General features: G+C 35.8%; 1 protein-coding gene across 1 annotated transcript; it reads right to left on the bottom strand.

The window, feature by feature from the left end:
- Positions 1 to 459: 459 nt before the first annotated feature.
- Positions 460 to 13075, bottom strand: LOC144444342 (solute carrier organic anion transporter family member 1A2-like). The gene is made up of 8 exons (XM_078133757.1): positions 13008 to 13075; positions 8172 to 8602; positions 7011 to 7316; positions 6236 to 6394; positions 5577 to 5757; positions 4987 to 5122; positions 1282 to 1374; positions 460 to 498 (listed from the first exon to the last, which is right to left on the bottom strand). The coding sequence occupies exons 1-8, from the start codon at positions 13073 to 13075 to the stop codon at positions 460 to 462; spliced, it is 1413 nt and encodes a 470-aa protein (XP_077989883.1).
- Between the last annotated feature and the right edge of the window lie 192 nt (positions 13076 to 13267).

The raw sequence follows: 13267 nt of genomic DNA, 5'->3' as shown, positions 1-13267 counted from the left end.
CACACTGTGACAGTATGGTCTTTCATTTAATTCATAAAGCAAGAATGCTAGGGCAGGAATGATAAAGGGCTGGTACACTTTGTGGTTAAAATAATTACAAACTAGGATGAACGTCACCGATAAAATCATCGATTATCATTATTCTTTCGTATTTATCTAAATTGCTGGTAGGAAAAAATTATCTCGGTTACCAAGTCTTTTTGCGCATTTTCTATCATGCTTTGTTAGTGAATATCGTGTATTGATATTTTGGTAAACTGACTTACTAGTGTGCCGAAATAGAGCCTCATTTACAGATTACGCCTCTTTAAAATTACTAAAACAAACAAGAAAAAAAGTTCTTCTAAAGATTCACATCACTGGGATATACGATTACTAGCATTTCCTACATTGTCACTCGATATGTTAATTCTCTTGAGACAAAAAATGTTCCAAAACAGTGTCGATTTTAAAATCTTCTTATTCAGGTTCATAAGCAGGGTTTCCGTGATCAAAATTCTATACAAAAGAGAAAGAACAAAACGGGTTATCAATTGCTATTAAGGCTCCATTATATATATATATATATATATATATATATATATATATATATAATGGAGTGTCTGATGATCGCAATATGCGTGAAACTCCGAGTTACACCCAAGAAAGAGTTCCAGTACTACCAAAACTATTACGCTCTGCCACTGCGGTATAGAGCACTGTCTTATAGCAGATTGATACTCACCGAGTTATATATATATATATATATATATATATATATATATATATATATATATATATATATATATATATATATATATATATATATATATATATATATATATATATATATATATATATATATCCACTTGACATGTACACCGTAACTAACAAAACGAGAATGTGAATGTCTTCGAATTCCCATTATGCTTAGGATAAAATGTGCTGACATTTTCCAGTCGTTGCTAGTGATGTATGCAGTATGAAATTGTACCCAAAGAAAGCGATGTACTCTAACTACTTCGTCACGGGGAAACCAATACAAAATAATTCAAACTTTGTTTATCAATATCTAATGTCGTTGTACGTTATATATTTGAGCCAAATGTCGATGGGTCTTGAAGAGGATAGCATCCAATTTCAACACGATCATCGCGAACTAGCCATCCCTACCATGCATGCCAGGCTTATGATTACGCCCTTACCTCGTACTTATAGGATCAATGAAGTGAGTGTTATTGTTTGAATTCGTTCAAACAATTCGTTCTAATAAGGTACATTACTATGGTAAATTAAACCGACCTTGATTGCTTTAAGTTGCACACCATTTCCACCGTCCTCCTTTCCCTTCAAAGAGCTTGAATCATCAATGTTGTTTGACGTATTTTCTCTCCTCTTTAGTATAAACAATAACAAGACCATAATACAGAATGCCACACCACTGAAACCAGCACTGACACTCATAAACAAAACCCGATACATGAAATTGTCGTATTGTGCGCATGCTCCACGCACTCCACATTCCTCTCTCCATAGGATACATGTAGAATCGATTAACAGGCCCGTTATGAGAGGAGTTACGTAGGTGACTAAATATGAAAAGATATGAAAGTCGCATTATGTAATTCCGCATATAAAGTTGAAAAGTTGGTAAACGTGGTATTTCGTCCGCCAATTAAACGTTTTATATATATAACTCGGTGAGTGTCAATCTGCTAAGACAGTGCTCTATACCGCAGATAGATAGATAGATAGATAAATAGATAGATAGATAGATAGATAGATAGATAGATAGATAGATAGATAGAGAGTTGTCTGACGATCGCACTATGCGTGAAACTCCGAGTTACAACCAAGAAAGAGTTCCAGTACTACCAAAACTATATATATATATATAGAGAGAGAGAGAGAGTGAGAGATAGATAGATAGATAGATAGATAGATAGATAGATAGATAGATAGATAGATAGATAGATAGGTAGGTAGGTAGGTAGGTAGGTAGGTAGGTAGGTAGGTAGGTAGGTAGGTAGGTAGGTAGGTAGGTAGGTAGGTAGGTAGGTAGGTAGGTAGGTAGATAGATAGATAGATAGATAGATAGATAGATAGATAGATAGATAGATAGATAGATAGATAGATAGATAGAGAGATAGATAGAGAAAGAGAGGTAGGTAGGTAGGTAGGTAGGTAGGTAGGTAGGTAGGTAGGTAGGTAGGTAGGTAGGTAGGTAGGTAGGTAGGTAGGTAGGTAGGTAGGTAGGTAGGTAGGTAGGTAGGTAGGTAGGTAGATAGATAGATAGATAGATAGATAGATAGATAGATAGATAGATAGATAGATAGATAGATAGATAGATAGATAGATAGATAGATAGATAGATAGATAGAGAAAGAGAGGTAGGTAGGTAGGTAGGTAGGTAAGTAGGTAGGTAGGTAGGTAGGTAGGTAGGTAGGTAGGTAGGTAGGTAGGTAGATAGCTAGATAGATAGATAGATGGATGGATGGATGGATGGATGGATGGATGGATGGATGGATGGATGGATGGATGGATGGATGGATAGATAGATAGATAGATAGATAGATAGATAGATAGATAGATAGATAGATAGATAGATAGATAGATAGATAGATAGATAGATAGATAGATAGATAGATAGATATAATAGTGAATTGTCTATTGTTTCAATTAATATTAGATCCTGTATGTATGTGTGTGTAAGTGTGTGTTTATTTGTTTGTGTTAAACTTGTTTCACGTTGGGCAAACACAATGGGCTTAATTTCTATATGTTCAAGTCTATTTGGAAGGGCGGATATCTATTGTGAAAACAATCTTTGTCGCACTGAAAAGATGATGTATCCCAAGCTTAAATTACTGATATCTTACACATGGGTATACATTACTTTAAACGAAAAACGAGTCATGGAACAAACTTAATTACATGTATTAAATAACATTTTTCTTAACCTATTACGGCTTATGCACTGTTTTATACTTACACAGTTCAAAAATGACACTTCTCATACCCAAGGCAAACGATTTAAGGTGTGGGTCAACAGATCTAAAACAACAGAAGAAAAACTATTTTCAGTTATTTGTGCATATCATTTATCATTATTGTCATTATGTTATGTGTCAGAAATTGCCAAAGCAAATAGGAACTAATAAGGTTATGCTACGGTTAATGGCAATCTAACCGAAAAGAAAATATTATATAACAATGTAGAACCAAAAGAAAAGTCTCGCTCCCTTTCATTTGTAATTGTGCCTTTATGCAAATCTGCATACAAGTCCATGACTAAAGAAAAACCCCGCCTGACAGTAATCTTCCTCATTGAAATACTTATTCTGATACACTGAATAATACATCTCTTCAAAGAGGATTGGCTATTTATTTTGGATTTTTAATTTAAAAAAAAAAGAATATCACACATGGCTTCCTATCTGAAAATCAATGCGAAACAACATCGACAACGTTTGTGTTTGTAACTCAATACACTGCAAAAAGGCTTTTACAAAAGTGTGAAATGTTTGTTATGGTACTTACTATAACAAAGGATTTTTGTAGTCACGCAACACAGAGGGCGTACTCATGTGACCCCAGGTTATTAATCAATTTTGTATTGTGTTTAATTTACAAACAAGGACTTGGCATATGTTGTTTCACATTTTACAAGTAGAAGCCATGATAAAATTGTTTTAAATTTTTTTTTTTAAATGCAAAATAAATACCCAATCCTCATCTACATGGCCACTTTAAGTTAGCATTTTGATCGTTCGATGTTTCGATGTTCGATTCTATGGGAATCGTTACTAGATTGAAATGAAAGATTATAAAGTTGAAGCATTAATATACATGATAGAGACATTCTTAACTTGTCAGTTGTCTACAAATATTAACTTTTGTTAAGTCACATTATCATAAACATGTATGTATGTATGTATGTATGTATTGAGTCATGATTGGCGAACGGCTAGAGTGGCCGGCGTGGAATCTGCAGGTTGTAGGTTCGAGTCCCATCTGAATGGATAAAGTCCTTTTTGTACAAGATTTGAACCACGACTGTGCCTCAGTCACCCCAGCTGTATATTCGGGGACCTGGTAGGATGAAGGTTGCGATGTGAATGCTTTAATCCTATGCGCTTATAACGGCTGCAATGGATTGTATGCTCCCCAGGGAGTTGAGGAAGTATAAAGGGATGTTGTGCGGCTATAGATCCGTGTCAGGGGTAATAATTGTAAAGCACTTTGAGCACAAAGTCGAAAAGCGTAATATGCAGTATACAAATGGTACGTGAATAAACATAGGGGGAATTCATTATAAATTAAAATATCATTCAGAAGTATTTTGTAAATTTTGTGAAAAAAGCAAATTGCATATTATATATCTTGAATTGCATTTACCTCATAGTTATAATCGTTGTGGGTAAACTCATAGCACTGTTACCGATGGCGAAGAAACCCAGAATAAATAGGAAAGCTGCAAAGTATTTACACCTGGGAATTTCACAAAGTCCGTCAAATGCGAAGGTATCGGAAGGATTGCTAATCTCGGGGTTGATACAGTGGCAGTCGGTGAAATTCTGCAATAAACAACTTAGTATTCAGAACGGTCACGGATGCCCCTGAATATTTTCCCAGTACGAAACACACTAGTCTTCATTACTGACATAAGAACATTCTATACAATCATATTATGAAGCAGATTTTGCAGCGTTACAGATATATATATATATATATATATATATATATATATATATATATATATATATATATATATATATATATATATATATATATATATTATAATAATAATTATTATTATTATTATTATTAGAGTATTATTATTATATAAATATTATATAATAATCATAATTTTAATAATAATAAAGGTGTGTCTCTGAAGAGAACAGTGACATTCTTATTCCTAGTATGAAAGATAGATAGATAAGTAGATAGATTAGATAGGACGGACAGACAGACAGACAGACAGACAGACAGACAGACATATACCTTATCACTGACTGCAGTTTCACATCCAGCGTAACATGGGGAGTAGTAATTCAATCCATCGGATCCACAGACTGGTTGGTAATGTTCTACTGAACAGTGGCAGTCTGTACACTGTAGATCCATTGTTTGTCCTGACCTGTGGATGAAGACTTAGACGTTATAAAAAAAAACTCAAAATATATTATGTGTCATAAGATGTATACAGCTGAGATTAAGTCAGTGGGGCAATCGTGATGTAGAAGTAGACAAATTTTATTTCAAACAAAGACACACAGTGAATGACTGATGTTGATTGTATAGTAGCTGGCACTCCTTGGTGTCAATGGCTTCTGAAGTATGAGATGTGGCTCATGAACCACTAATTAAGCAATACTAGGCACTCAGTTTTCATTTCTTGATTACAGTTTATCACTTACATGTACCCATTCCTGCCACCCCTGATCATTGTCACCAAGGGGTGCCAGCAACAATCCACAGTAACTATTTGGGCAACTGTGTTTCCTTTGATTGTAAGCACCATTCTTGAATGCATACCCCAAATAAAAAGCTATCGGAAGAGTAAGAGTAATTGAATTGGTGATTCCACTTACTTTGTTCCTTCCACGTAGGGCCCTTCACATGGTAACGCTATGACCAGAGTATTGCTTATTATGATAACGGCAATGATCACAAGCACCAATTTGGTTAGCCCAAGCATTCCAAGTTTCAACTTCTTAATCAAAATACCATTAACTAATCCGGTTGGAAAGTTTGGAAATAACCACAAGAATCCTGGAATTTAGAGGTTAAATTTGTTACCACCATCACCACCAACAACGTCATCATCATCATCATCATCATCATCATCATCATCATCATCATCAAAATTATAATCTTCATAACTATTACAAGGAAATCAAATATGTACCATGTTACAAAGGAATATCTTTTGCTAATCAATAACGTTACCTTTTTTGATGAATGCTTTTGACGCAAGTTTACATATTTGACATTTCGCTGTAAAATAGACGCATGTATATCTTTACACTTACTTATTATGAGAGCAAAGACAGATGATATGTATAGGATCTACCCGAGAAGCCCCCATGACCCTATTGAAGAGTAAGGATTTTGGTTCGTAATCACTTAGTTCAAATATGAATTGACGTCCAAGGCCTTGTACCCTTCTGAATTAAATAAATGTACCATTTCCCTTTTGCTTCGGTACAATACGTTTCAATTACCGGTACCAATAAATTGCCGACCTTACCCATAATCATGTTTCCCATACTGGCTGTGAATCCTAGATCCTTCTGGAAGTATCTCGGCATGAACAATACAAAGCCAATCGGAGCATTTAGTGTGTAAACTAACGCAGTCAGCATGAAACCAGGATTCTTCAATATGGCGCATACCGATCTTAGAAAATCTGGCCGGGGGGAAATAGAATTATTGAAAAATAATTGAATTAGTCAGTGCCAGTGGTTTAGCTTTGCATCTTTATAGAATAACTTTTTTTATTAAAGGGGAACGCGTCTCCAGGAAATAAAAATATCTTACAGTGCTTTTCCCCAAAGCGAGTCAAAGCTATTAAATGAACTGTCAAGGTCAGGAGCTATCTCAACATGAAACCTGGTGATCAGACTCACTGATCTTGATCGTTCATTTCATAGCTTGACTCGCTTTAGGGAAAGGCACTGTACTACACTTTTGGTTCGAGAGTCATTTCATATCACATATTATGCTCAGTTGCCAAGAAGTACCAAATTCAAACTCTTTGTCAACATTATAGTGCTTTCACTGATATACCATTGCATAATGGGTCTTAGCAAACACGAATATTCATTACATATGCACACTAAATATTCGTGACTTGTAGGAGCTCTACGCGCTTATTTCCTAATTGACTGACTATTTATCTGAAGTAAATGAGTATAAAAACGTAACATTGTTAAGGAAACATCAAATTAATAATTATAAAAATGACAATTCATATATATGCATACATAATCTTGCACAATACAAATATAAATTAAACGTGTTACCTCTAACATTATGGATATGCCATTGTTCTCTTCTTCTTTCGGACGATTCTCCCTTTTCGGCAGTATCTATGTCGCTTGTTGGAAGATATTTAGGGAATAATAACAGTGGAAATGCCAAAATAACCAATATTGGTATGCATATAGCTATCGGCAGCCACCAGGCACCAACCCACCTAGGGTCGGAATCATCTATGTTAATATCTGACATATCCACACGATTGAAGTCGACGTATAATGTGAGAGTGGCTGGAGAGATCACGCCAAAACCTAGTGGGATACCTAATCCGGCAGCACTATCTATCAAACCTGAGGATTCAGAAGTAAAAAAATACGGTCTGGATTTAAAGTCTCGGTATTGTTTAATTAGATAGTACTTTAGGCCGAATGATCCTGATCCTATTGCATGAACTTCATTGGATGAAATTGTTCATATGAATACACATTATTAGGGTTAAGGATGTGATGTAGGTCGTTGCACTGGACCCATATCTGTGCGTCCTGAGCTAGATGCTCACGGGAGGGGGGGAGGGGGGGGGGTAAACTATTAAACCCTTGAAAGAATGTTTAATATCTTCAGTTTCACGGCTCGCTTTGGAAGGCAAAAAAATGTAAATCTGTGTTCTTGATTGATATATTGTAGCAATCAGGAACACAATATTTGGACGGCATGTTTATAATTCTATGTTTTATCTATTTCAAAATGACACCTGACATATACTACTCCAGTATCACACAAAGGTCATGAATGTCGACAAAGTACATAATTATGTAGGTCATTCACAATGTCACACGAAATACAAACAAACCCGTCCAATGTTATGCCATTAAAATTCGAACACAGCCGCCAGTCTCAACGTGTTACACTAGGAATTGCTCCTCTGTCGTGTATCCTCCCCATCAATTTAATCACTGGTTATCATATACTAAAACAGAATTACAATAAAACGTTGCATTCTTATGCGCACGTGACGAATGTCTTCACGTGCGATCGTACAATGTCTGTAAGACGTCACTCATGCAGTCTAGGTATTTTTTTTTTTTAAAGTTCAAGTGATTCGGATTTTTATCCACCCTGTACCGACTTCACACGGGTGAAATTTCAGACTGTACGTTTGTCACAAAATTAAATGTACTATTCTACATGGTACATACATCACTTACCCAAATATATTGCAGAACGTTTCCCAGCAAAGTCGTCAACGTAGGAAAAGCAGAGTGGGAATATGAAACCATACGCGATACCTTCAAGTACCTTACCAGTGAGAAACAAACGATACGCAAATGCATTATCTTCTCCTTCGGTGCTTTGGTGATCGCTACAATCCTTCGTGATATTTGAACCACAAAGACCACGAGACAGACTGCCAGCCCCAGATGAAAAATTGCCAGCCTTGTCAAATGTGTATCGCTGTGATACAAACTGCGGCAGGATGAGGAAAATGTATCCTATGCTGAACAAAAGGAAGCCAAAACATATCCAGCGTGGACGATGGTTCGAGGGTTTACCGATGAAAAAACTTACAAATGGAATAGTACACAGCGTTCCGATATTAGCGGTTGATACAATAAATCCCTGCTGGGTTGCTGACAGGCTGTAAAAGTACAAATTACAGAGTACTTCAGAAATCAATTCAGAAATTGTCTGCCATGGCATTCTTTGTATTTTATATAGTAACAGGTACTGGACAGAATTTGACAATATGTAATACATATAATTTCTCATTCTCGCACACCAGAGCTGTTATTTCTTTCGCGACACTGCGAATCTTGGACGGTGCCGTAAAAGAGGCTGTGGTTTATGACGATGGTAATTTCTGGTCGCAGAAATTTACTGCAGAGGGTAATGATATACTAGCATTAATTACACCAATCCATGCTAGCGTTTTCACTTGCTTTTACTAGTCGACAAACTAATGTCTGTCTGTCTGTCTGTCTGTCTGTCTGTTGGTAGGTAGGTAGGGTGGTAGGTAGGTAGGTAGGTAGGTATTTGTATAGTATATATGTAATAATGTATGTATGTATGTATGTATGTATGTATGTATGTATGTATGTATATATGTTTGTTTGTTTTGTATTTGTTAGTGTGTGTGTGTGTGCGTGTGTGTGTGTGTGTGTGTAAAATGAACTTCCATCTGGGTGAGGCGGTTATTTTAAGTTTTAGGAGAAGCCACTGGAAAGAGTCAAATTATTACTTTGTTACCTGTATCTTTTTTCAATAGTCGTCAAAACTGCGATCGTAGTGCTAAAGCAGATATAATAGGGGACTCTCAAACTGAATAGTAATGCCACAAATATTCGTATGTCCTTGATGACCCATCGGTCAGTATTTCTTTCATCATGCTTCCTGGTCGATACAACTTCTTTCTCTATGAGTAAGGATGAATAGAAAATTGACGACACGTCACGTCAAAGTTAATTTTTTTCTGTCTGTCTGTCTGTCTGTCTGTCTGTCTGTCTGTCTGTCTGTCTGTCTGTCTGTCTGTCTGTCTCTCTGTGTTTCCATATACAGTGTATGTCTGTCTGTGAACATGATATCTCAAAAACTACAGCACCGATTCTAATGAAACTTGCTACACAATCTTCCATATGCAAATCACAAGAACTTATCAAGAGTGCAAACTTCAAATTTCAGTTAACTTGATACATACATCAACCATAACAAATCCCACATGATTGATGTACTTTTTACGTAGTATATACAACAGCTCTTTCACATTGGTGTATAGCATTGTACTCATGAATATTCAGTGCTCAACCATTCAATAATGTATTTCAGCTATCCCCCTTGATGCAATAGCCCATAGCAGAGATACCGTATAAATGCACAAGATTAACGTGATGTTTCTCTGAAATCGCAAATAATTGTAGGTGATATAAAATCATGAAATGACTCTCCAGAAACCATGTGTTATGAAAATGTGGTTACCCTTTGATGGAACAACCCGTACATGCACGAGGGTTACCTAACAGAGCTACAGTAGAAAATGTCGATGTTCTCTCAGGGTGTACAAATGGAAATAACTGCTCGAATTGTGACTGTAGCTTTGCTATAACACAGGTCCTTGCCCGGTTAACAGATTTCAAACTGACCTTTTGGGGAAAACATCGCATTATTTGGCTGAGATGTGCAGGATGGTATTTGTATTGTAAATCTGTTCATTAACATAATTATGGGTGATTGTACATCATTACGTTTAAGAACCAGATGTGACCTGAATGTCTTCCGTAAGGGCAAAGTTTTGAGATTGTCGTTCCTACAGACAATTGTTGGAATACAACAGAACATATGTAATAAGTTATTTTTTCTCATTGATTGCTATTTGCTCATTGCTGTTAGTGACATCCTGGCCAACCACAACATGTACTGTGAAATTTGTTGAGAATGTAAAAAAAAAATAAGCGCATCGTCGTACCACTTTAGACAACATTTCCTGATGAGAAACTATTTTTTCCTTTTTAGTGGCCTACAAAAATATGCCAATAATTTATTAAAACTAAAAGCTACATCAATAATATTTTCAGGACAGGTGCGCTTTGGTATCGCAAATGTGTGTACCAAGTTATAATGAATTTGAAGCGTGCATTCTTGAGATACATGTATAGCCTAATTACCGAAAATCGTTAATTACATAAATTGCTCATTAATATTCACGGGATTTTTACCAAAACCTAATCAAGTCTTGCCAATACCCTACGGAATACGTCTTCAAAATTTCGTTTGAATTAAGCAAGCCGTTATGGAGAAAACGATGACACAGACAGACACACAGACACACAGACTTCCACCCATAAATATATCTCTTCCTTACGGAAGAAAAAGGGACTGTAGGTTATAAGGTTGATGTTCTTGTCGAATTCAAAGTACAACTTTGTTATGGTGCAGGTCTTCGCCCATTTAATGTTTTTAATAGGACACTTTTGGGTAAACACATCAGTTATTTTGTCATCTGCTTCGCGGTGGCTTTGCCTTGGACAAAGTAACAGAAGGGTTTACCCAAAAATGTCGTATTTAGAACATTAAATTGGCTCTGACCTGTACTATAACTTTCAGTTAACAAAAAATGGAGGAAAATGATAACAATAAAACATTAGTTACCTTTGATATTAATTTCATTCTCACCTTTTCTGATGCTATCCATACTATTTGCCATACAAGAACACAAACATCCAATTATTTGTGGAACGTGTATCTTCAAGTACCTATAGTAATGTCGATGTGTGTCAAACTGGCGCTTTTATACTTTCCATCGCCCCTGGGATAAACTGTTATCGCATACGAATGTATAAACAAGTCAAAAGGGTTAACCTTTAAAGTTATTGACGCAAAGTAAATAAGTAAACCTACTCAAGAGCTCCTCCTCGCGTTCGCCCTATCACCTTCTTCATCCGTCCAAATTTCTATTCATGATTCTCTCTCTCTCTCTCTCTCTCTCTCTCTCTCTCTCTCTCTCTCTCTCTCTCTCTCTCTCTCTCTCTCTCTCTCTCTCTCTCTCTCTCTCTCTCTCTCTCTTGACAAAATCTATGAAATATAAGCGTGACATCGATCCTTACTAATTGATTCGAATTCTTCAAATAAACACTTTATATTCCCAATAATGTAAATATATGTAGTATGCATTAGTAGCTTAGTAATTCCAACAAACAAACACCTCCGATTATTTCTCGACCGTGTGAGTAGAAAATATCTGCTGTACAAGTAGTAACTTCAATTGTAGACTAGCTCGCCGGGTGGGTACAGCTCCAATAGAACACTTCATCACTTGAAGCACTAATGTAGCTGGCACATAACCATATTAATCTTACCATAGGTAACAATGTATTCGTTGTTGTCCAAGTAACTGACCAGAAGAGCCCATTGATCAGGCGATAAATGTTTAGATGGAATGTCAGATAGTGGATTATGTTTTATGAATAAGCCAATAAATTGTTATTTCGAGGTCACTTTTACCGTGCATAGTATATTATGTCAACTTATTTCATTCGATCGAGTTTATTACAGGAACCTTTATAGAAGTGATAAAATCGAGTATACTACAATATTAATAGATGGTTGTTTGAATATGATTTCCCACTAGAAATGAATGTCTTTTATTTTATAATGTCATGGGCTCCCCATTAGCGTTATTTAATTTGACAAACCGTGAACAGGTGAAACGTTCATCTAAAGTTGTTTTTTTTCTATCTGTGCTGTTACACCTTGTTTCTGGAAGAAGAAGAAAGTTGTCACGAGATAGATTCAGAGATGGCCACATTCATGAAATAATTCTAGTGTAATGGATCTGGTGAAACTATCATATGATGTTCAGGATGTTTCAGCCATGGTCTGCTGTATAACAAGAAACTGTTATTCGGGGTACTACTACAAATTAATAGTCTAGATTCATGACATATACCCAAACGTCAAAACCATTGACGCATTCTGTACAGTTGTGTGGCTCTTACTTAATAGCTGTTAACTTCACAACACTTATCTATCGTTCGTGTACGCCATGAGTGTTTACACAAACTTTGTACATTTATTCTTTGATATTAAACACAGTGATCACATCATACCGTCATGTACCCATTCTCTTACACCCGCTCATTTCTTTTGGGTTTTGCTCATTTACTGTTTTTCCTAAAATTCCATGGTCTAAATTGGACAGTGCCAAGTAAATGTTGACAATTTTCTCACATAAATGCTACTTTCAAATTTTTACTCTATATGGTTTCATAAACACATTTTTTCCAGATATGCAGTGAAAATATAAATAAGCAAAACCCCAAATAAATGAGCGGGTTACGTTCAAACTGTGTGTGTTTGTGGACATTCAATTCATGCAAACACTTTAATTAATAAATCATGAAAGACAGCCAAAATGGCAAAGTACACTAATTCTTTTGAAAATGGAAATTCCGAATTTCAGTGACGACGTAGATACACATTCTCAATAGCGTGTTGTAGGTGTTGCAGACTTTCAAATTTATGAGTCTTTTTATTTACAGCATGGCACATACTTGAATTTATTATTAGCTAAGCCTCCTTGATATCTCTGGGCTAATACAACAACAACAACGTCGTCCATGTTAACTGATTTTGAGGTCCAATGATTTAAACCAAAGAAATATCAGAATGGAGTATTATTCTATCCCGGTAACCCAGCAGTGTATTCATTTAGCATATTTCCGACATTTGAACGATTTTGCATATTTCTCTTTAAAAAAAAGTGAAGCAGAAAAACCCAGTATATTTTGCCTTCTTTTTCATTTCTTTTATT

The sequence above is a fragment of the Glandiceps talaboti genome, chromosome 2 (assembly GCF_964340395.1).
Source record: "Glandiceps talaboti chromosome 2, keGlaTala1.1, whole genome shotgun sequence".
NCBI lineage: Eukaryota > Metazoa > Hemichordata > Enteropneusta > Spengelidae > Glandiceps > Glandiceps talaboti.
Note: the sequence above shows the minus strand (reverse complement) of the source record. Positions and strands in the feature narration are given on the sequence as shown.

Coding starts and splice junctions, on each gene's coding strand:
- LOC144444342 (XM_078133757.1), bottom strand. CDS start 13,075: ATGGACGACGTTGTTGTTGTTGTATTAGCCCAGAGATATCAAGGAGGC. Junction 6,395..7,010: donor GCATATCCATAATGTTAGAG/GTAACACGTTTA, acceptor CCCCCCGGCCAG/ATTTTCTAAGATCGGTATGC. Junction 499..1,281: donor TGCAACTTAAAGCAATCAAG/GTCGGTTTAATT, acceptor TCTTTTGTATAG/AATTTTGATCACGGAAACCC.